Source organism: Scyliorhinus torazame, chromosome 2 (genome assembly GCF_047496885.1).
Source record: "Scyliorhinus torazame isolate Kashiwa2021f chromosome 2, sScyTor2.1, whole genome shotgun sequence".
NCBI classification, from domain to species: domain Eukaryota; kingdom Metazoa; phylum Chordata; class Chondrichthyes; order Carcharhiniformes; family Scyliorhinidae; genus Scyliorhinus; species Scyliorhinus torazame.
The window spans coordinates 239,751,911-239,775,923 of NC_092708.1; the positions used below are offsets into that span (position 1 = coordinate 239,751,911).

At 49.8% G+C, this 24,013-nt stretch overlaps 1 protein-coding gene across 1 annotated transcript in view; it reads right to left on the reverse strand.

Moving 5' to 3' along the window:
• Nucleotides 1-24,013, reverse strand: part of fntb (farnesyltransferase, CAAX box, subunit beta) — a 145,936-nt gene that overhangs the window by 7,127 nt on the left and 114,796 nt on the right. The window contains exon 9 of the mRNA XM_072485483.1: nucleotides 5,695-5,827. Within this exon, the coding sequence (XP_072341584.1) occupies nucleotides 5,695-5,827 (133 nt within the window). The remainder of the gene's footprint in view (nucleotides 1-5,694; nucleotides 5,828-24,013) is intronic.

Sequence of the window (24,013 nt, forward strand, 5' to 3'; positions counted from 1 at the left end):
CTGTGGTTGGTGAAGGCAAATTGTCTCAGTCCCAGACATCACTGTAGCATTTCCAGTGTCCAGGTTCAACCGCCGTCAGCTGCATCATCAATGTCTTCCCTTCATCATAAAGTTTGAAGTGGAGATGTTCACTGATGATTAATAATAATAATCATAATTGTTTATTGTCACAAGTAGGCTTCAATAAAGTCACTCCGAAAAGCCCCTAGTCGCCACATTCCAGCGCCTGTTCGGGGAGGCTGGTACGGGAATTGAACCCGCGCTGCTGGTCTTGTTCTGCATTACAAGCCAGCTGTTTAGCCCAATGTGCACATTACACATGTTGAGCACCATTTGTGACTCCTCAGACACTGAAGCAGTCAGTGTCCATATGCAGCAAGACCCGGACAACATTCAGGCTTGGAGTGACAAGTTACATTCGTGACACACAAGTGCCAAACAATAACCACCTCCAAAAAGAGACAATCTAACCATCTCCCCAATGACGTTCCAAGAATCATTATCACCGGAATCCCCTACTATCAACATCAATGGGGGGCTACCATTGACGAGAAACTTAACTGGCCCAGCCACAAATACTGTGACTACAAGAGCAGTTCAGAAGTTGGGGATTCTGTGGTGTGTAACTTACTTCCTGACTCCCCAAAGACTGTCTACCATCAGGGGTGTGATGGAACATTATCCACTTGCCTGGCTGAGTGCAGCTCCAACAACACTCAAAAAACTCAACACAATTCTGGATAAAGTAGACTGCTTGATCGGTACCTCACCAACCATCTTAAACATTCTCCCTCAACCACTGGCAAAATAAGTTCGGGGGTATGGAAAGGAATAGTGAGGAGGGGGATAGAGCATAGTCCTTCATAATGAATAATGCCCATGAATTGTAGAACCCCTCCATCCTTCCCCTCAGTTCAAACTTAACGTCTCAAGAGTCAAGAATTCCAACAAGTCTTCCGCCAGGGCACAGGGTGGAGAGGTTGCTCTCCAACCCATCAGGATCCGCCTTCGGGCGATCAACGAGGCGAAAGCGACATCATCTGCCTCCGCACCCGTTTCCAACCACGGCTGGTCCGACACCCCGAATATGGCCTTATATGCCGATGACTTGCTGTTATACGTGTCGGAACAGAGTGTGTCGATAGGGGGAATATTGGAGGTGCTTCGGGTGATTGGGTCTTTCTCGGGGTACAAACTAAATCTCGACAAGAGTGAATATTTTGTGGTACCTCAGGTGGGGGCGCTGCCATTCCGTAGGGCAGGGACTCACTTTAGATACCTGGGGGTGCAGGTTGCCCGGAAGTGGGGAGGGCTCCACAGGTGCAACCGTTCCAGTATGGTGGGGAGAGTGAAAGCTGATCTGGCAAGGTGGGATGGTCTCCCTCTGTCACTGGCAGGTTGGGTACAGGCAGTTAAAATTAACGTGTTGCCGCGATTTCTGTTTATTTTCCAATGCCTGCCGATTTTCCTGCCAACGGCATTTTTCAGAGAGATTGAGGGAATGATTACTTTGTTCATATGGGGAGGGAAGGTGGCCAGAGTCCAGAGATAGAAAGGTGCTGCTACAGAGGGGAAGGTAGGCAAGGGGTTTGGGTCTTTCGAGCCCGATGTATTACTACTGGGCAACGAATGTGGAGAAGATGCAGAGCTGGGTCAGAGGAGTCGATTCCCAGTGGGTCAGAATAAAGGAGAGTTTGTGCAGGGGGTCGGGATTGAAAGCACTAGCAACAGCGCCGCTCCCGAAAGCCCCGGGGAAATACTCAGGGAGTCCGGTAATAATAGCTTCATTGAGAATTTGGAGGCAGTTTCGCCAAAGTTTCGGGTTGGGGGCAGGGTCAAGGGAAATGCCGATTCGGGGGAAATCACAGATTTGAACCAAGGAAGTGGGATGGAAATTTTGGGAAGTGGGATTAAGACGCCAAAAGATTTGTTTCTTAGGGATAGGTTTGCAGGATTGAAGGAGCTGGATGCGAAGTATGGGCTGGAGCAGGGGGAAATGTTTAGATACATGCAGGTTCGAGATTTTGCCAGAAAGGGGATACAGAGCTTCCTGGTGGAGCAGGCCTCCACAATGCTGGAAGAGGTGCTGACGACAGGGGATTGGAGAAGAGGGTAGTGTCGGCGGTTTACGGAGCTATTTTGGAAGAGGAGAAGGCACCACTGGAAGGGATCAAAGCATAGTGGGAGGAAGAGTTGAGAAAGGATATAGAGGAGGGGTTCTGGTGTGAGGTGCTCCAGAGAGTGAACGCCTCCACCTCGTGCACGAGGATGGGCTGATACAGCTGAAGATGGTATATTGAGCACATCACACGAGGGCGAGGATGAGCCGATTCTTTAAAGGAGTAGAAGATGTGTGTGAACGGTGAACGTTGCGCGGGGGGGGGGGGGGGGGCTAATCACGTTCATATGTTTTAGTCCTGTCCAAAGCCGGAGGGTTACTGGAAGGAGGTTTTTAGGGTAATCTCTAAAGTGGTGCACGTGAAACTGGACCCGGGCCACCGGGAGGCCATATTCGGGGTGTCGGACCAGCCGGGGTTGGAAACGGGTGCGGAGGCAGATGATGTCGCTTTCGCCTCGTTGATCGCCCGAAGGCGGATCCTGATGGGTTGGAGAGCAACCTCTCCACCCTGTGCCCTGGCGGAAGACTTGTTGGAATTCTTGACTCTTGAGACGTTAAGTTTGAACTGAGGGGAAGGATGGAGGGGTTCTACAATTCATGGGCATTATTCATTATGCACTTTCAAGAGCTGGATAACATCGAACATTGTTGGGGGGGGTGGGGGGGGGACTGTGTTTGTTAATGGTTTCTATGGGCGATTCCTGATTCCTTTTTGTCATTTGTTTATGTGAACATGCGGGGTAATGTTTGGGGTTTGGTGGGAGGTTGGGATCGTTGTTATTGATACGGGGATTGACATATTTGTTACTGATTATTGTTTATGGTTGATGGGTGCAAATTTGGGAGAAAATGTGAAGAAGGAGAATAAAAATATATTTTTTTAAAGCCACTGGCAGAATGACAGCACTGTGCATCATCTACAAGATGGAACGTGCCATGGTTCCTTTGACAATTAACCCCACCCCGCACCTCCCGTTGTCATTGACATCCACAAGTCCTGGTCTCCCAATGCCTGAAATTTCAAATTCTAATCTTTTTTTTCTGAAAAGCTGTTCACAACCTTGCCCCTTCCAATCTCTGTAATCTTTCGAGCCCAACAATTCTCTCAAACCCTGTCTCACAATTCTTGAGCATCATCCTCTCCTTTGCAACTCCACTGGTGTCTTCATTATTTAACTTTTTTCATGGGATGTGGGCTTCACTGGCTAGGACAGCATTTATTGCCCTCAAGGAGGAGGTGGCGTGTGCTGCCTTCTTGAACTGCTGCAGTCCTTGCATTGTGCGAACATGCAGTTCTGTTGCAAAGAGATTGTCCAAGTCCCATTCTCTGGAAGTATCTCCCTAAACCCTCAAGTTTGCCACTACACCGCACACTCTGTTTACGCCCCCACCCATTCCTTTAGTCAAGTTTTTAATTACCTCTCCACATTTCTCCTTTAGCTTGCCGTCACATTTTGCTTATTCCTCTGAAAAGCCTTATGAATTTTAAAAATATTATAGGTTCCATAGAAATACAAGCCTTGCTGTTTCATTTAGTCTGAGGAGCAAAGTAAACAACTGACCAATTTTTAAAAAAAATCTCTGAACAAGTATGTTCAACTTTCAGCAAATATGAAACCCTGAATTTGATTCAAGTTGGAGGTTAACTCTGCACCAAAATAAATAGTATAAATAAAAACCATGAAAAAATCAATGCTCGAAACATGATGAAATTGCTGTTGTTCCAGGTCATTTATACAGTGAGCCATAGTGCACTGCCACCAATGGGTAATACAAAGAAAAAGAACAATACAGCACAGGAACAGGCCCTTCGGGCCCTCCAAGCCTGCACCGATCACGTGTCCTATCTAGACCAACCGCCCCGTCTTTCATATGCCTATCCAGATAAGTCTTAAAGGTCGCTAACATATCTGCCTCAACCACCTCACTTGGCAGTGCATTCCAGGCCACCACCACCCTCTGTATTAAAAACGTGCCCCACACATCTCCACTGAACCGTTCCTACCTCACCATGAACATGTGCCCCTTGTAATTGTCATTTCCGCCCTGGGAAAAAGCCTCCAACTGTTCACCCTATCTATACCCCCAATAATTTTACAAACTTCTATCAGGTCGCCCCTCAGCCTCCGTCTCTCTAGGGAGAACAATCCCAGTTTATTCAATCTCTCCTCATAGCTAATACCCTCCACACCAGGTAATATCCTGGTAAACCTTTTCTATACTCTCTCCAAAGGCTCCATGTCCTTCTGGTAGTGCGGTGACCAGAATTGGACACAGTATTCCAAATGTGGCCTAGCCAACGTTCTACATAACTGTAACTACTTTTCTACTTTCCTTTATTCCTCAAGTGCTTTATCTGTTTTTAGTTGCCTGTACCTCACATATGCATCTTTTTTCTTTTTGACAAGATTCTCAATTTCCCTGGTCATCTCTGGTTCCCCAATTGTGCCTTTCCCGTCCTTCCCTTTACCGGCACATGCCTGTCCTGCACTCCCATCAACTGCTCCTTAAAAGACTCCCACATGACAAATGTGGATTCACCCTCAAAACAGCCTTTCCCAAACACCAGCCTCCAAATCCTGCCTAATCTGGTTGTAGTTAGCCTTACCCTAATTTAGCACCTTAACCCTTTTCACTTGTCCTTTTCCATGCCTGTCTGAAAGCTTAGGGAATTGTGGTCACTGTTTGCCACATGTTCTCCCTCTGCAACTTTGATGACCTGGCCGGGCTCATTCCCTAGTACTAGGTCCAATATAGCCCCCTCTCGGGCTATCCACATATTGTTCCAAAAAACCTTCTTGGACACACTTAACAAATTCCTCACCATCCTGACCACTAGCCCCAAGGAATTTCCAGTCAAAATTAGGAAAATTAAAGTCTCCCATTACAACAACCCTATTATTTCTACATCTATCCAGAATCTGCTTACGTATCTGTTCTTGTACTTCCCATGGGCTGTTGGGAGGCCTGCAGTACACCCCCATCATACTGACTGCCCCCTTCCTGTTTCTGAGCTCTACCCACAGTGCCTCGTTACTTGATTCTTCCATGGTGTCGTCCCTCTGTGCAGCTGTATTATGTTCTCTAACCAGTATTGCAACTCCCCCACTTCTTTTACCTTCCTCCCTGTCTCGCCTAAAACACCTATATCCTGGAATATTTAGCTGCCAGTTCTGTCCCTTTTTTAACCAAGTTTCCGTTACAGCAACCACATTCAAGTTCCACGCTTTACGTTCATCTGTCTTACCTGTTATACTCCATGCATTGAAGCAGATACACTCCAGACCTACCGAGGTTGACCTTCCCCAGCCTACCCTTCCTCTTAGCCAACCTGACCCTGGTACTATGCTCATCCCCAGTCTCTAAAATTGCTGGCTTACTGTCCGGATTCCCACAATGCGCGAAATAAAATTACAGAAAGTGTGCTCTGTAATTTCCTTAAAGCCAAAGTTCTCCCGACTGGTGTTTCCGAAACCCAATATTTGCCCAATGGTCTTTCTGTCAATTTGAATAGTGACTGCAGTGTATGGAAGTGTGCCCATGTATCATTATTTACCAGATGCTTTCACACTCACCATCTGTATGTAGCACACGGTGCAGGAGAGGTAAGAGTCCAGCTTGCCAAAATGAGTAACAGCCATCCACCAACTTGTTGCACCGACCTTGAAATCCGCCTTCAAACCGCATTTGCCGACTGGTCACCCAGCGCTGTGTAAAACAGAACGTCATTGTGTAGAATGTCACAGTAGCACATCAATTTTTATCAAATTGTTCACTCTTCCTCAAGTTCACAAGACTTTAAACAGATCGCTAAACATTTACTCAATATTGAGTTGGCAACCTTCCATCATCATTCACAATCATTTTAGGCACCTGTATGCCTATGCTTCAGTTAGAACCCGCCTCAACTCCCGATAAAAAAGGAAAGTAATCATTCACTTTCATAATGCCAAGAAAAAAACATTTTGGTGCAAATTTAGTTCATTTTCATTTTACTGAAGTGACTAACTTTCAGTCTACCAGCATTCCCCCTCCACCACCAACCCCATAAAAGTCAAGCTGCTGCATTGGCTAACTGCTCTTATTTATTATCGAATCATAGAATTTACAGTGCAGAAGGAGGCCATTCGGCCCACCGAGTCTCCACCGGCCCTTGGAAAGAGCACACTACCCAAGCCCACACCTTCACCCGATCCCTGTAACCCAGCAACGCCATCTAACCTTTTTGGACACGAAGGGTAATTTAGCGCGGCCAATCCACCCAACTTGCACATCTTTGGACTGTTGGAGGAAACCGGAGCACCCGGAGGAAACCCACGCAGACACGGGGAGAACGTGCAGACTCCGCACGTGACCCAAGCAGGGAATCAAACCTGGGGTCCTGAAGCTGTGAAGCAACTGTGCTAACCACTCTCCTACTGTGCCATCCAATTTACCTGCATTTACATTTATTATTACCTGCAAACGCTTGGATATTAGAGGCTGGATTTTAATTTTGTGATGTGCTGGGAATGGAAAGAGGAAGGGGAGAAGGATACAATGGCATGTAGGAAGGGCAGCATATTGGTATCATTTAAAAAAATGTTTTTATTGAGTTTTTGGTATATAAAACAAATATAAATATGAACAACAGTAAGAAATTTAAAAAAGAGAAAATATCATGTCAAACTAAAACTATTTACACATAGGTCGGCTTCAACTATTTACAAACATACATTGTAGTTTCCTTTTTTTCTTTCTTTCCTCCTCACAGTATTTGCAGTGGTGATTGTGGTTTCCTGTGTTTAGCTCGACACCAGTTTTCGCTTTGTTTTTCTTGCCTTTGGATCAGGTTGTTGCATCCCCCCCCTTATGTCTCATGCTTCTTTTGTTGGCCTTGATTGAGTTCCATGTTTCCCTGCCCCCCCCCCCCCCCCCCCCCCCCCCCACCAAATCTTCCTTGCTGTGTCATGGCTACTCCCTCCTGTTCTTTGGCTTCCTAATTGTTGGCTACAAACAGGTCTTGGAGCAACCGAATGAATGGCTTCTCCCGGCCGTTGGATGGCAAATTTAATTTTCTCCATTTGGGACAGGTCAGACAGCCAGTCTGCAGCTTTGGGTGGTGCTGCTGACCGCCAGCCAAGCAGGATTCTCTGGCGGGTGGTTAGTAAGGCTCAGGCAAGGGCGCTGGCCCTCCTCCCCCTGAAGAGATCTGACTGATCTGATACCCAGAAGACTGCCACTCTTGGGCATGGCTGCACCCTCATCCCCACCACTTTGGACATTGCCTTAAAGAAGGCTGTCCAAAACCCAGCGAGTCTGGGGCAAGACCAGAACATGTGGGCGTGGTTGGCAAGGCTGCCTTGGCCACGTTCGCATCTATCCTCCACCTCCGGGAAGAACCTGCTCATTCGGGTTCTGATTAAGTGGGTTCTGTGTACCACATTTTTTTTTAAAAAAAAATGTTTTATTGAAATTTTTTTCCCAGACAACAATTTTTCCCCTCTTACAAAGCAAACGCAACAATAACAATACAGAAATTTTTAACAATACACAAGTAACAAAACCCCTTTATCTTTGACCTAAACTAAACTAAACCCCCCCCCCCCCTCGGGTTGCTGCTGCTGGTCATCTGTCTTCCCTCTAACGTTCCCCATGGTAGTCGAGAAATGGCTGCCACCGCCTGGTGAACCCTTGAGCCGATCCTCTCAGGGCAAACTTTATCTGCTCCAGTTTAATGAACCCCGCCATATCATTTACCCAGGTCTCCAGTCCGGGGGGTTTCGCCTCCTTCCACATGAGTAGGATCCTGCGCCGGGCTACTAGGGACGCAAAGGCCACAACGTCGGCCTCTTTCGCCTCCTGCACTCCCGGCTCTTCCGCAACTCCAAATAAAGCTAACCCCCAGCCTGGTTTGACCCGGGCCTTCACCACCCGCAAAATCACTCCCGTCACTCCCTTCCAATACCCTTCCAGTGCCGGGCACGCCCAAAACATATGTGCGTGGTTTGCCGGGCTCCCGCCACACCTCCCACATTTGTCCTCCACTCCAAAGAACCTGCTCAATCTTGCTCCCGTTATGTGTGCTCTATGTAGCACCTTAAATTAAATCAGGCTAAGCCTGGTGCATGAGGAAGAGGAATTTACCCTGCTTAGGGCATCAGCCCACATACCCTCCTCTATCTCCTCCCCTAGTTCTTCTTCCCACTTTCCTTTTAGTTCGCCCACCGACTCCTCCCCCTCTTCCCTCATCTCTCGATAAATCTCTGACACCTTGCCCTCTCCGACCCACACCCCTGAAAGCACCCTGTCCTGTATCCCCTGTGTCGGGAGCAACGGAAATTCCCTCACCTGTTGTCTAGTAAACGCCCTCACCTGCATATATCTCAAGAAATTTCCCCGGGGCAACTTATACTTTTCCTCCAATGCTCCCAAGCTCGCAAAAGTCCCATCTATAAATAAATCTCCCACCCTCCTAATTCCCAACTGGTACCAGCTCTGAAATCCTCCATCCATTCTTCCTGGGGCGAACCTATGGTTGTTCCTGATTGGGGACCCCACCAGGGCTCCCCGCACCTCTCTCTGTCGCCTCTACTGTCCCCAGATATTCAATGTTGCCGCCACCACCGGGTTCGTGGTAAACTTTTTAGGTGAGATCGGTAGCGGCGCTGTCACCAGCGCCTCTAGACTCGTCCCTTTACAGGACTTTCTCTCCAGTCTTTTCCACGCCGCTCCCTCACCCTCCATCATCCATCTACGTATCATTGCCACATTGGCGGCCCAATAGTAATCGCCCAAGTTCGGTAGTGCCAATCCTCCTCTGTCCCTACTACGCTGAAGGAACCCCCTCCTTAGTCTCGGAACTTTCCCTGCCCACACGAAGCTCGTGATGCTCCTTTCTATTTTATTAAAAAAGGTCTTGGTGATTAGTATAGGGAGACATTGAAATACAAATAAGAAACTCGGGAGGACCATCATCTTAATTGCTTGCACCCTGCCCGCCAGCGATAGAGGCTGCATGTCCCACCTCTTGAAGTCCTCCTCCATTTGTTCTACTAACCGTGTCAGATTAAGTCTGTGCAAGGTTCCCCAGCTCCTAGCGATCTGAATCCCCAGGTATCGGAAGTTTCTTTCCACTTTCCTTAGAGGCAAGCCTTCTATCTCTCTACTCTGGTCCCCTGGATGTTTCACAAATAATTCACTCTTCCCCATGTTTAGCCTATATCCCGAGAAATCCACGAACCCCCTCAAAATTCACATAACCTCTATCATCCCCCCCGCTGGGTCCGACACGTATAACAATAGGTCATCCATGTATAACGAGACTCGGTGTTCTTCTCCCCCTCTAATCACCCCTCTCCATTTCCTGGAGTCTCTCAACGCCATGGCCACAGGTTCAATTGCCAACGCGAACAACAATGGAGACAGCGGGCATCCCTGTCTTGTTCCCCTATATAGTCGGAAATACTCCGATCTATGTCGACCTGTAACTACGCTTGCCGTTGGAGCCCCATAAAGAAGTCTAACCCAGCTAATAAACCCGTTCCCAAACCCAAACCTCCTTAACACTTCCCATAAATACTCCCACTCCACCCTATCAAATGCCTTCTCTGCGTCCATTGCCGCCACTATCTCTGCCTCCCCCTCCACTGGGGGCATCATTATCACCCCTAATAGTCGTCGCACGTTAACATTCAGTTGTCTCCCTTTTACGAACCCTGTCTGGTCTTCGTGCACCACCCCCGGGACACAGTCCTCTATCCTCGATGCCAGTACCTTTGCCAACAATTTGGCGTCCACGTTCAATAATGAAATGGGTCTATAGGACCCGCACTGCAACGGATCTTTATCCCTCTTCAAAATTAACAATATCGTCGCCTCCGACATCGTCGGGGGTAGAGTCCCCCCTTTCCTGGCCTCATTGAACGTCCTCACCATCAACGGGGCCAACAAGTCCACATATTTTCTGTAATACTCCACCGGGAACCCGTCTGGTCCTGGGGCCTTCCCTGCTTCCCAGTCCCTTAATAACCTCGTCCACCCCAATCGGTGCCCCCAGGCCTACCACCCCCCGCTCCTCCACTTTCGGGAACCTCAATTGGTCCAGGAACTGCCGCATCCCCTCCTCTCCCTCTGGGGGTTGAGACCTATACAGTTCCTCATAGAAGGTCTTGAACACCTCATTTATCTTTCCTGTCCTTCGCACCGTGTCTCCCCTTTCGTCTCTAATTCCTCCTATCTCCCTCGCTGCTGCCCTCTTTCGCAATTGATGAGCCAACAGGCGACTAGCCTTTTCCCCATATTCATACCTCCTCCCCTGTGCCTTCCTCCACAGTACCTCCGCCTTTCTGGTGGTCAGAAGGTCAAACTCCGTCTGGAGTCGTCTCCTCTCCCTGTACAATTCCTCCTCCGGGGTCTCTGCAAATTCCCTATCCACCCTTAAAATCTCCCCCAGTAATCTTTCCCTTTCCTTGGCCTCTGTTTTCCTTTTGTGGGCCCCAATAGAGATCAGCTCTCCTCTGACCACCGCTTTTAGTGCTTCCCATACCACTCCCACAGGGACCTCGCCGTCGTCATTGACCTCCAGGTATCTCTCAATACACCCCCGCACTCTTGCACACACTCCCTCATCCGCCATCAGTCCCACATCTAATCGCCAGAGTGTTCTCTGCTCCCTTTCCTCTCCTAATTCCAGGTCCACCCAATGTGGGGCATGATCCGAAACCGCTATGGCTGAGTACTCAGCTTCTTCCACCCTAGAGATCAACGACCTTCCCAAAACAAAAAAATCTATCCGGGAGTACACTTTATGGACATGGGAGAAGAAGGAAAACTCCCTAGCCCTAGGTCTAAGAAATCGCCATGGATCCACTCCCCCCATTTGGTCCATAAACCCCTTAAGTACCTTGGCCGCTGCCGGCCTTCTTCCGGTCCTTGAGCTGGATCTATCTAGCCCCGGGTCCAGCACCGTATTAAAGTCCCCTCCTAAAATCAAGTTTCCTACCTCCAGGTCCGGTATACGCCCCAGCATCCGTCTCATAAATCCCGCATCATCCCAGTTTGGGGCATACACATTAACCAACACGACCTCCATTCCCTCCAGCCTGCCACTCACCATTACATATCTACCTCCGCTATCTGCTACGATGTTCTTTGCTTCAAATGCTACCCGTTTCCCCACCAAAATGGCCACCCCTCTATTCTTTGCGTCCAGTCCTGAGTGGAACACCTGTCCCACCCATCCTTTCCTTAGCCTAACTTGGTCCGCCACCTTTAGGTGCGTCTCTTGGAGCATAACCACGTCTGCCCTTAGTCCTTTCAAATGCGCGAGCACTCGGGCCCTTTTTAATCGGTCCGTTCAGGCCTCTCACGTTCCACGTGATCAGCCTCACTAGGGGGCTACCTGCCCCCCTCCCGTGTCGACTAGCCATTACCTTCTCTAGGCCAGTCCCATATCCCGCCTCCGCGCTCCCGCTCGCTCCCCCAGCGTCGCACACCATCCCCGCCCACCCACTCTTTAGCCATTTCCTTTTGGATTTCCGCAGCAGCAACCCAGTTGTCTCCCCCCCCCTCCCCCTCCCCCTCCCCCTCCCTCCCCGCTAGATCTCTTTCTAGCATGATTGCTCCCCATATTACTTCCGTAAGTCAGCTGACTTTAACTGACCCCGGCTACTCCTGCTCACTCCTCGACCCCCCCGTGTGGGGAACTCCCATCCGACCTGCGCCCGCCCTCCCGCCCCACTGCCCCTGGCGCGGGAACATCCCCCCACCCGACCCGCCTCCTATGGCGCAGCTCCCCCTCCCCTCCCCCTCCCCCTCCCCACCCTCCAACCATGTCCCGTCCCTCCCCCCCCACCGGCGCCCACACCTCCCCAACGTCTCCCCCACTCCCAATCCACCCCTCAACCAACCCCAACCACAACACCAACAATAACATTTCCTGCAGCATCAGTCCCTCAGCTCCGACCCAACCCCTCTTCTTTGATGAAGGTCCATGCCTCCTCCGCCGCCTCAAAACAATGGCGTCCCTCCTGATACGCGACCCACAGTCCCGCCGGCTGCAGCATCCCGAACCCCACCCTCCCTCCATGAAACATCTCCCCGGCTCGGCCGAAGCTCGTCTCCCCCTCGCCACCTCCGCACTCCAACCCCGGCACACCCGCACCACTGCACTCTCCCACCCGCCACCCCGCACCCTCCCAGCCCATCCCAGGACCCCCCCCACCCCCAAGGCGGCAAAATCGCACGACCATCGCCCTGGGTGGCTCTCCCGGTCCCCCCGCCGGAATCCGACCCGCCCACTCCACCTCCAAGGGGCCCGCAGGGGCCCCAGCACCCACCAGCGAGGTCAGCATCGTACCTGCGCACGCTCCACAGTCCACTCCCTCCACACCCCCAGGGAGACCCAGCATCCGAAGGCTCCCCCCCCGCGCTCCACCCTCTAGGGCCTCGATCCTCCCAGTAGACCCCCCATGAAGTGCCTCGTGCGTCTGTGTCCCAACCGCCAGGCCCAGGACCCCGCCCCCAACATCTGCCACCTTCTGCTCCACCACGCGGAGCTCTGTCTCCTGGGTCTTTAATGTCTCCTTGAGCCCCTCAACCGCCTGCAGCAACGGGGCCAGCACCCCCCTCCCCAGCAGCCCCACGCACCGTCTCACAATTTCATCCTGCTCAGGCCCCCATGCCGCCCGCGCCCCCTCCGCCGCCATCCCGCACCCCTCTCTCTCTGACCCTTTGGTCGACGATTCCTCGCGCTGCAGCCGCCGGTTTTTTCCTCCTTCGTTTGGGGGGGGGACTCCCTTCTCACACACCCCACACCGGGTTGCGCCGCCGAAAACCCCCCCGCTGGGGCTCTTAAAAGAGCCCGAAGGTCTGTCGGAGCTGGAGCCGCCGAAGCGTACGGCTAGCTAGGCATCACCGCAACCAGAAGTCCCTTCAGTGGCCTTGAGGTCTTTTCACGTTGTTCCCCCCCGCTGCCAGAACCCACCCCTGATACAGGCCCTCAGGTCAGCCTGCAGCTTTAAGCTTGCCCCTCCCCCGCCTGCATGCTGGAAGAGGCCCCGTTTATCCTGCAGTTGCAGCCAAATCTTTTACTGTTTCCGCCGTGTCTGGCAACCCAGAGACATACCCTTCCTGGGGGACACTGTCAGGGGAATATTGCAGCCTTCTTCCCACACCGGGAAATGTCAAACAAATGCCGCGGGGGCTCTGTAAAAGAGCCCAAAAGTCCGTTCCAAGCAGGAGCTGCCGAATATGCGACCTAGCTCTGCATAGCCGCACCCGGAAGTCCCTGTGTACCACTTTTAACTGCATTAGGCAGTTCAAACATCCTTGCGCATGTGGAGGTGGAGTTGACCCTGTGGAGTGCTTCCCTCCAGAGTCCCCACCCAATTTCAAACCCCACGTACTCCTCCCACTTCTCCCTTGCCTTGTCCAGTTGGGTGTTGGCCCTCCTTAGTAGTCGCCCACACATGTCCCCACAGCTCCCTTTCCCAAGATGCCCACGTCCAGCAGGTCCTCTAGCAATGATTGTTGTGGCAGTCACGGGTACGTACTTGTTTCCCTTCGGAGGTTTTTGATTTGAAGGTACCTAAGTTTGTTTCCCTTCGTCAGCTTGAATCTTTCTGTCAGTTCTTCAAAAGTTGTTAGCCTGTTGTTGGTATACAAGTCCCTAACTGTCAGCGTCCCTCCCCATCCTGTCTCCACCTTTTGAAGGAGGCATTCATGGTCGCCGGCTGTGGTTGTTGCAGATGGGGGTTTTAATCGGACATCTTGGTTAACCCGAAATGCTGTCGCAGTTGGTTCCATTACTGGAGTGTTGCTACCACCACTGGGCTCATTGAATATTTGTGTGGGGATTGAAATGCCACCATGGCTAGGGCCGGAGGGAGGTCCCGCTGCAGGAGCCCTCCTCCATAAGCACCACTCGGTCTCTGGCTCCTTTATTCACCCCTTTACTCTCTCCGCAGTCGCTGCCCAGTGGTAATATTGCAGGTTTGGGAGGGCTAGGCCACCCATGGATCTCGTTCTCTGCAGTACTCTCTTTGGGATCCTTTCATTCTTCCTGCCATAATCAGTTTGTCCAGTGAAGAGAAAAGGGCCTTGGGAATGTAGATCAGGATGGATCTAAACAGGAAGAGGAACTTGGGAAGTGCGTTCATTTTGATCACCTGCATCCTCCCTGCCAGGGAGAGTGGGAGTGTGTTCCATCTCTGCAGGTCCTTTTTTACTTCCTCCTTCAGGCTGGTCAGGTTCCACTTGTCCAGTCGTGAGCGATTTAGATTCCCAGGTAGTGGACCTGTTTAAAAGGCAGCCCCTCCAGCTCTGCCCCTCCCCCTTGTGGGTTCACCGGGAAGATTTCGCTTTTGCAGCATGGTGGCGCATGTGGTTAGCACTGCTGCCTCACAGCGCCGAGGTCCCAGGTTCGATCCCAGCCCTGGGTCACTGTTAGTGTGGAGTTTGCACATTCTCCCCTTATTTGCGTGGGTTTCGCCCCCACAACCCAAAAATGTGCAGGATAGGTGGATTGGCCACGCTAAATTGTCCCTTAAATGGGAAAAATGAATTGGGTACTCGAAATTTAAGAAAAGGTTTGTAGCCCCAGAAGGCTACAAACTCTCTTAAGAGCGCCATGATTCCTTCCATGCTGCTTCACGGGTCCAGTGAGTGGTGCTTATGGAGGAAGTCATCCACATACAGCAAGACCCTGTGCTCTCTGACTCCTCTCCGACCCCATTCCAATTCTTTGCCGCCCTAAGCGCGATCGCTAGTGGTTTGATTGCTAGGGCGAACAGAAGCGGGGTTAACGGGCATCCCTGCCTTGTGCCTCTTTACAGCTGGAAGTAGTTAGAGCTGGTGGTATTTGTCCATATGCTCACCGTGGGAGCATTGTACAGGAGTTTGTCCCAGGCGGTGAGCCCTGTTCCAAGCCTGAACCACTCCAGTACCTCTAAGAGGTACTTGTTTTCGACTCTGTCGAAGGCCTTTTTTGTGTCCAGGGCGATGATTACCGCATTCGGTTGGGTTTTTGTCCTTTTTGGGTAGCAGCGAGATTGAGGCTTGTGCTAGCGTAGGCAGGAGTGTGCCCCTCGCCAGCGAGTCTGTGAACATCTGCCACAGGTGCGGGGCCAGTACTGTCGCAAATCTTTTGTAGAAGTCAGCCAGGAATCCGTCCGGTCCTGGTGCCTTCCCAGTCTGCATGGAACTAATAATCTCCTGACCTCTCCTAGTTCTAGCGGTGCTTCCAGGCCCCGTTTCCTGTACTCCCCCACGAATAGGATGTCCAGTCCATCAAGGAACTACTTCATCCCAAGTTCCCTGCAGGGGGTTTCGAGGTGTACAGCCCTCGGTAGAAGGTCTCAAACGGCTTGTTGACCTTGTCCGGTCCGGCTCCGTTAATGATTTGCCTTTGCTATCCCTAATCTGGGCTATTTACCTCGTGGCTGCCTGCTTTCTCAGCTGGTGAGCCAGCAGGCAACTAGCCTCGTCTCAGTGCAGGATAAACCATACTAACTTGGTGGACGTGCCACTGCACTTTGTCAGGAGGGCGTCTAACATGGTCGCGGGCTGTTCCCCCATGAGGTCGGGCCCCCGCACTCCGCAGTTTCCCCTTGTCCAGGAGGCACCCAACATGGCTGCCAACTGTTCGCCATGTGGGTGAGCCCCTGCACTCCGGGGTTTCCCTTTGTCCAGGGACCTTCCAAAGTGGTTGCTTGCAGCGTCATTTTGTTCCAAGTCGCCACATATGGCCTGTTGTAGCCAGTCTAAAGCCCTCTATTTTTCTTACCCTATCTTTCTCTTGTGGTTTCTTCTCCTCCCCCCGCCACCATCTTCTTTCCCCCTACCCTGTAGCTTCCTCCCCTTCCCCTTTCTCCATGTTTCTTCCCCTAGTTATCCCTCCGTGCTCCTAGTCTACCCCGCCCCCTGCCAGGCGCCTTCCCCCTTGTGGGGGACACGCCACGGCCTCTCTCAACTGCATCCCCCCCCAGGGCTGGTTGTACATCCTCCCGTTGCACGATTTCTGGGCTCCCTGACTGCCATTCCCCTCACTTTCCCCTGCGCTTTGCTGTATTCGCTCATACTTCCCTCTCTTACCGCACCAATCCCCAGAACGAGGCAGACCTATCCAGTGTAAAGTGGTTGCTGTGGTGCTGGTTTACAGTTGACTGTACAGAATGTAATGAGAAAAAAACTTCTTTACACTGAACATGACGAGCTCTGCGGGCTCTTCATTGCTGCCCCTGCTGCTGCTTTTCCAGTCCATTCTCTGCGACGAACTTGTCCACACCTCAGGGACTGTGGAAAAGTGCTCGCTGCCTTGGTACATGACCCAGAGCTTGGCTGGGTGCAGCTTTCTGAATCTCACGCCGTTTCTGTAAAGCACGGCCTCCACTTTGTTAAATTCGGCCTGGCGCTTGGCCAAGTCAGCCCCAATCTCCTGATTAGTCCAGATGCTGCGACCTTCCCAGTTACAGTTTTTGGACTGCCTGGCCCAGTGCAGGATTGTTTCCTGGTCCTGTACAGGTGCATTTTTATAATCATCACCCTCGGCTGTTCCCCGGTTTGGGCTTTGGTTGGAGTGACCGGTGAGCTCTGTCAATTTCTGGTGGGTTGGGGAAGTTATCCCTTCCCACCAGATTGCCCAGCATCTGGGCCACAGTCTGTGGGGTTCCTACTTCTGGTAGGCCCATAATTCATAGGTTTTGCCGCTTCGAATGATTTTCCTGGTCCTCGACGTTTCCCCTAGGATTCCCTTGTGGCGCGGCCAGCCTTGCCACCTCCTTTTCCAGGGCAACGATCCAGTCACCATGGTCGGTCGCAGCCCTTTCCAGTTCTTTAATTGTTTCCTCCTGGACATCCAGTCGCTTTTCCGCCTTGTCCAGGGCCACCTGCATGGTTGTCAGGGCTTCGGCAACCGCAGCTTTGATATCCAATTTTGTTTCTTCCCGATGTTCTCTCAATTCTTGAGAGAAACATCCTCCGCCGATCCCATGGTGTGGGAGGGCTTCTCGTGCAGCGGGCCGGTCCCTCTCGCTCTGGCGAAGCATGAGTTTTGCCGCCTCATGCGTCATCCGGTTCAGTCGTTTGCTTTGTCCAGGCTTTTTCCACTCCTGGTCTCCATCGTCCTCTGGATTGGCTGCTGTTTTGCTCTTTTCCTTCTGTATTTTGTTAGTGTTGTTAACGGGCATTTTTCGGGCAAAAAAAGAGCCAGATTCGTGGGAGGAGAGCCACCTGAGGTGTGACTTCTTATCACATCCCCGTCACCGGAAGTCAGCATATCGGCATCTTAGCCCAGCGACTGCAATGACATATTCTGTCAGGTTTGCAGATCTATTAGATTGAGCACATACGATGACAACACCATGATTAGATTTCAACTCCAGGATTTGAAGGGAATACATGAAATTCAAAGGATAATGGAGTTGGGAGCTGGATACAAGGCAGTGACAGGACGAAGTGCACAGGTTCCAAAGCTGCTCCCCGGATGTGATGCTGCAGGCAGTAAGGGTCCACTGGGAGATGCTGCTTCCTATTGATGGGAGTAAGAAGCCTGCTGGCAAAACTAAGAAAGTAGTGAGAGAGGTCAGCAAGCAGGAATGTGGTGCCTCATGACAAGATTCAATGTCAAAATCAGTTTAATGACCTCGGCAGGGCAGGCAAGGAGAGTACAGTAGCACATTTGGCTATTGATGTGCATCATGCCACCCTCTTCACCCTGCCTTCTCATACCTACTCCAGCTCACACCATTCCTCACATCAATTTATATTGTCAATGGATTTCTGTTCTCAGGATATCAAAGGACATTGAGAGCGGACAGGAAAGTGGAGTTGAAACTCAGATCAGCAATGATCGTATTGAATGGTGGAGCAAGCTCGACGGGTCGTGTGGTCCACTGCTCCTACTTTATATGTTCTGGCGCACTTTCTCACATCTCCATCTGTCCATCCACCACTGGCACTCACCCTCATCTTTATGCAAAACAATGTCTTTCACTCATATCCACCCTAAACAAATGCACACTATCTATTCTACACAGGTCATACCATCATTCATAAGCCCCTCCTTTCCTCCCTCCTTTACAGGAGAAGGAAGCACAGAACACCAGGAAGAGGCAGAGACCTGAAGGTGGTCCTTCAGTCAACTCATAGGAGGTCCCACTGGACATCAGTGGAGTCTCAGCGTGCTTTGCCAACCACCTGCAGACAGAATAAATATCAAGCAGCCACATGGCATACAACACTTGATCACGTTGGCTTGATGCTAACAATTACGAAAATATGATAATTTGCATAATGATCACTTAAAACATTGTTAATTTGGGAGTTCTATTCATGTCTTTAACCTCCCACATGGCCTACAGGTGTCCCTTGGAGGGAGGAGGATGACGACTCCACAGCGGCGGTTCACTGACTCAGAGGGTACACGGTCATGAGGCTAATGCAGACCATGTAGCAGCTCAGGTAATCACACTTCAGTGGAACCTTTGTGTATCTCACATCACAAGTGAGTAAAAGCAGGACATGGAGAGGTGCAGCAGTAGCGAGTCTGCTTTGGAGACAACATGATGCTCCAAGTTCTGCTCAGCTGGGCACAGATGCTGACCTTTAGGGACCATAACCAAAGAGGGTACTTCTGGGGCAGAATGTGCGGTGTAAGGACAAGCTTGAGGAACATAGGATTTCAAAGCAGAAGACCATGAACCCACCGAGCCTGCTCCACCATTCGAAAAGATCATGGCTGATCCGATTGTGGTCTCAAATTCACTTTCCTGCCTTCCGCACATAACCATTGACCCCGTGTTGATAAAAAGTCTATCTAACTAAAGCCTTGAATAAATTCAATTGCCTAGTCTCCATTGCTTCCAGAGGACAATAACTCCACAGTCTAACAACGGCTTTCCAGTCTCACTGTGCTTGCTGGAAGACTGGTGGAATCCATCTCAAGCACGAGAGGCATGATGGAAAGTGTGGCCATCTGTATGGAAAATCAAATGGGGCAACCAAACAAATAACAGCAGCCCCTTATCAATGGCTTTGACACTATGAAAGCAATCTTAAAGAGGGTTCAGGAAACCCTAGCTTTTCATCGCCTCACTGACCTGGAGCATAGATTTGTTCAACTTATGGCTATCGAGGAAGTACATCTGGACCATGAGAAGAACGATGTTGAAAGTGGCACTGAAGTGGGGACTTGGCCCAAAAGCTTTGCCCTTCTCAATCATTTTCCCCACTTCAAAGTCCCATGTGCTGCCTCATGCCCTGATGGTCAAGTTTGCCCAACAAAGGTGTATGGGCATTGGTCTCTGTTGGGCTTCAAAAACAGAGGATGTTGAGTAATATCAACTCAGCAGACCGAGGGGGGATCGGAGCATCCTCCTTCTACCTCCGTTGAAGCCACAGAGGTTGCATCATGTCAGAAGAGGAAGAGTTGGTAGTTGCATAAGAGTATGCATACGGATGTGTTACACAATGTTAGAATGTTCCGTTTCTTTTTAATTTTTGAACCACATTTAAAAAAAAAAACGATATTTCATTCCACCACTTTCTAATCTTATCCATTTTTTGGTTGCTGCCTGGCACTTGTCATGAATGGTAAGATATGAACTGATGCTAAGCAACGGGGGTGATTTGGGGGGGGGGGGGGGGGCGGGGGGGTAGCTGTTGTCTGTGAAAAGTTATTTTGATTGTTTGTAGCATTGCTTTGGGTTGGGGAAGAGGTGTGGGGTGGGGTGGGAAAGTAGCTTTTACATGTTATTATCAGATGGTTGGACTGGTTGAACCAAGGTGAACATCACAGTAGTACAGGGCATCATGGGCAATGCGCCCATTGCTGGTACCTTGGCCACATCACTCTCCACCTCCTCCTTAGAACTATCTGAAATTCTGTACTCTGTGCCTTATTCCTCTCTAGGTCTAAACCTCACTGGTGTGTAATGTTGTGGAGCATCTGTGCACCACGACCATTCGGGTGATCTTGGGTGTTGCTTATTGAACGGAGCCTCCAGATTTGTCCAGGCACCTGAAGCGCATTTTCAGCATGCTGATGGCTTGCTTAATGACCTGATCATTTGGCTGTGGTGATATTGCTCCCCACTCTCATTGGTTGGTTCCCGAAGGATGTCATTAGCTGTGTTTGAAGTGCAATCGGCTGGCAAGCTGACTTGGAGGTACGAAGATATTAACGGTGGGGAGGCACTACTGCAAGAAACAAAGCATCATGGGAAGTGCCTGGGAATCTTGTATACATCTGTATAAATATATTTTTAATGGTTGAACACCAGCTACATATTGATGGTGGGGAAGCCTTTGCAGTTGATGATCTTGGGGTACCTGAATTGCCAGGTGCATGCAGTTGAGGATGCCATGCACCATTGAAAAGCCAGACAGAGCCACAAACCGAAGTGCCCACTCCCTCTCATCATTTGTGACAATTTCCACCTGCCCTCGCAAACACATCAACAGTCACTCATCTTATGCAGTTGTAGGTAATGATAATGATATCCTGCAAATGTCTCTGAGAGAGCAGTGGAAGGATTCAAAGGGAAAGAAGAGGGCGGCGGCAACTTTGACAGCCACTGGTAATGTGTTGCCCCCAGGGCCTGTTGGCAGGTCTCTTTCCAGAGGACCCTGGCTGTCCTTCAGACACTCGAGTCAAGGAAGCCTCTTCTCTGTCTGTACACCCTGTGTTATTGGTATGGCCTCCTGTGACCAGCACCATGCTGGTCATCTCCTCCATCACATGGAGCAGAAGGTCGGCGAGGAGCAAGTTGCTTCCTGGTGCTCCCATCGATGCTGTTAGTTATCTTAAGCCACACCGGAGGTCCAAAGATGAGCAGCATAAGTGGTTACCATGCTGATCTGACAGATCACAGCTCCAGAGTAAAGAGTAGACATACAATCCCCTGATTTTGCGAAAGGAACCATTCAGTACAGATTTGCTGAACAAAGCATTTTACACCATCACGTAAGAAATCTGCTGTGATGTTTCAGTGCTTATTCGCATTTTTCCCCATCATATCTTCAGCCTCCTCAATTGGCAGTGTATTCTCACCTTCCTTTCACTGGCAAGTTCCAGGAAACCCATGCACCCACAGTAACATTCAAAAGCTGGTTTAATGCTGCTTTAATTGAGCGATTAACATATTAAAATTGACAACCCACTTCTCCCGAGTGGTTTGCTCACATGCAACTGACTGCGCTGCAGGCTCTGTTGGAACTGGCTTACTGACAATGTTTATTTCTGCACCATTAACTGTTACAATCCCAGTTGATGTTATAACTGGATGGGAAGATTCCAGAATGGAACGCTGGTTCAAAAGACTGTAACTTTAAAAAAAACATGGAGAAACAGTCACAGGGCCGCTAATTTGTTTTAACAAGAAGAAAAAAAACATGAACAGTTGGATTATTATGCAATACTCCTTTTCCTTACCTTAACAATTGCACACAGGTTTTAGAATTAACACAGATTACAAAGTACATCCTATTCTACAATGGTCTCATTAACACAAAGTCCCTAAGCACACAAGATGACTGTGGGCAAATGCACTGTTCACTCTGAACCTCAAGTGAATGTCTGTGGCTGTCTCCTCAGAATCCCTCCCAGACAATTGTCACTTGAGAGTGTCCAAACACCACTCCCCAAAACACACTTTAAAATCTTCTCTCATAATTATGCTTTCCCTTCCAAAATCCAGACCATGTTTTCCAACTGTCACTTTTAAACAAAGCTTCCGCTCCACTTTTAACAGTGAATCTAGTACAGGATTTTATACCCACCCCTTTAAGATTTCTTTGTCTTAACTGCTGTGCAAATTGCTCAATTGTTTTAACTGTCAATTCACGGCAAGTTTGATTTACTTTTTAAGGTTCCTATCCCACTTAAGTCTGGTTGGTGCAATTGTCTCTTTATCTCGGAACACTTAATTTACTGTTCCTTCAATACTGCAAAACAATACCTTGTTTCTCTGTTCACTTAACTCCAGTCGTCTTAAACATTCTTTCTGTCCCAATTCCCTGGTTATCTGAGCTATAATTTGTACTTTATGAAGTCTGCCTCTTTGCAGCTCCTTGTCTGTCTAGCCTTTCTTCTGGCAGAGTTGAGAGATGTTCTCTCCCCAAGGTCGCATCGCCAACTGAACAAATTCAGCTAAAACTAAAACTTAAAACATGGACTTCCTGACACACAAACATTCAATTAAACTCACTTCAAACTATACCCTGTTTCTAATGTTTACCAATACAAATATAAATCCCTTAAAACTACCTTTCTTTTCCTAACCTAACTCCTCAGCTGCTCCCAAGGCCATGCACTCCTGCAAGTCCAAATTCACCTCTATTTACCTCGCAATTGCTGGTTTCCAGGGCAATTAAAGTTAACTTCATCCTAGTTTTTTGGATCAATAGTTCTGTGTGATTTATTATTTATTATCCTATGATTCTATGAATGGGCTGAATTTCATGGGACACATTGGTGGACCCGTAAATTAGTGTGCTGCTCCATTGTGCCATGCCCGCCACTTATCCACCTGAACCCCAACTTTACGAGCGGTGATGTTGCCACCCATGGTTTAATTGACGCACTTAAGTGGACAATTAATGCTCAGTTGGGGCCCATGGCACTGCCACTCAGATTTAAAGGGCAGCTGGGTATCTGGCCAGTTGAAGAGGGGAGGTCGTGCCTCTTGCTGAGGGGGGAGGTAGGGGGCATGGGACGGCTTCCAAATCTAATCAGCGCTATGGTGCTGTAAAACCATTGGGTGACTGGGCAAGTTTGACGATCCCTTTAGAAAGGTGGCCAAAAAAATATAATTCTTTGATTCTATGAAACACTGACCGAGGGGTGCGCCCCTAATCTCTTGCTTTGTGTTTAATTACACATTAGCAAATCTATCTCATGGTCCAAGCAAAGCACAAGGCCTTGAACTGCATGTTAGGACAACATTTGCACCCGAGATGAGAATTCAGGATGGAATAGAGTGGCAAAATGGCTGTCACCATTCAGTCATGTGGTGTGGGGAGGTAGTGGCAGGTGTTTTGGTCAACCATCATGTGCATGAAACACTGGGCATCCATGTGGTGGCCAGGGCTCTTTGGATTACATAAAGGGGCCTGGAGAGGAAACCGCTGGCAATGACTTGATGTCCGTAGCAGATAAATGGTGACCATTGTTTCTCTCTCTTTGACACTAAAGTGAGGAGACTGTTAGGTAGATGGAGCTTGCTGATATCGCTGTTTGTTCATTGCTTATAGGCAGGAGAGAATATGAAGAATGCAACGGCAGCACTTGGCTTGCCAAAGGCAGCCTGAAGTCCAACTGGCAGCAGGGCCTCCTCCGCACGCAGAGAACAAATCCAAGAGAGCCACCAAAGGCTCATCAATAGACCCAGGATCAATAGAAAGTGCATGTGCTACCTGCAGGTGAATGAGAACCAGTGTCACTGATGTTTGTGAATGTCAAGGCAACTAGTCACACACATATGCCAACCTCTGCAGGATTTGATGCTACAGGTGCTCAGGCATTCACTGCCACTGGCTCCACTAGGGATCTATGCGGGTTCTTGTAAACCTCCACCCACAGATGTAGCCACAAGTTCATGTATGCCATTTTTGACAATACATGCAACTTTGACAGCTTCGATGGAGATCCAGCAATCCAGGAAGCAAGGGTGCTGGGATTTGCAGCGATATCCAGATTCTCACACGTGTTAGGTGCCATCGGCTGCACTCATGAAGCTCTTAAATCTCCCTGGCGACAAGCAGTTCAGTATGTGAACCACAAACGCTTCCACGGTCTGCAACCATAACAGATGGATCATGCAGGTTTGTGCAAGATATCTTGGGAGCATCCATGATTCATACATCCACAGCAAGTATCAGATCCCCGACATCTTCTTGGGACAACACAAGCTGCAG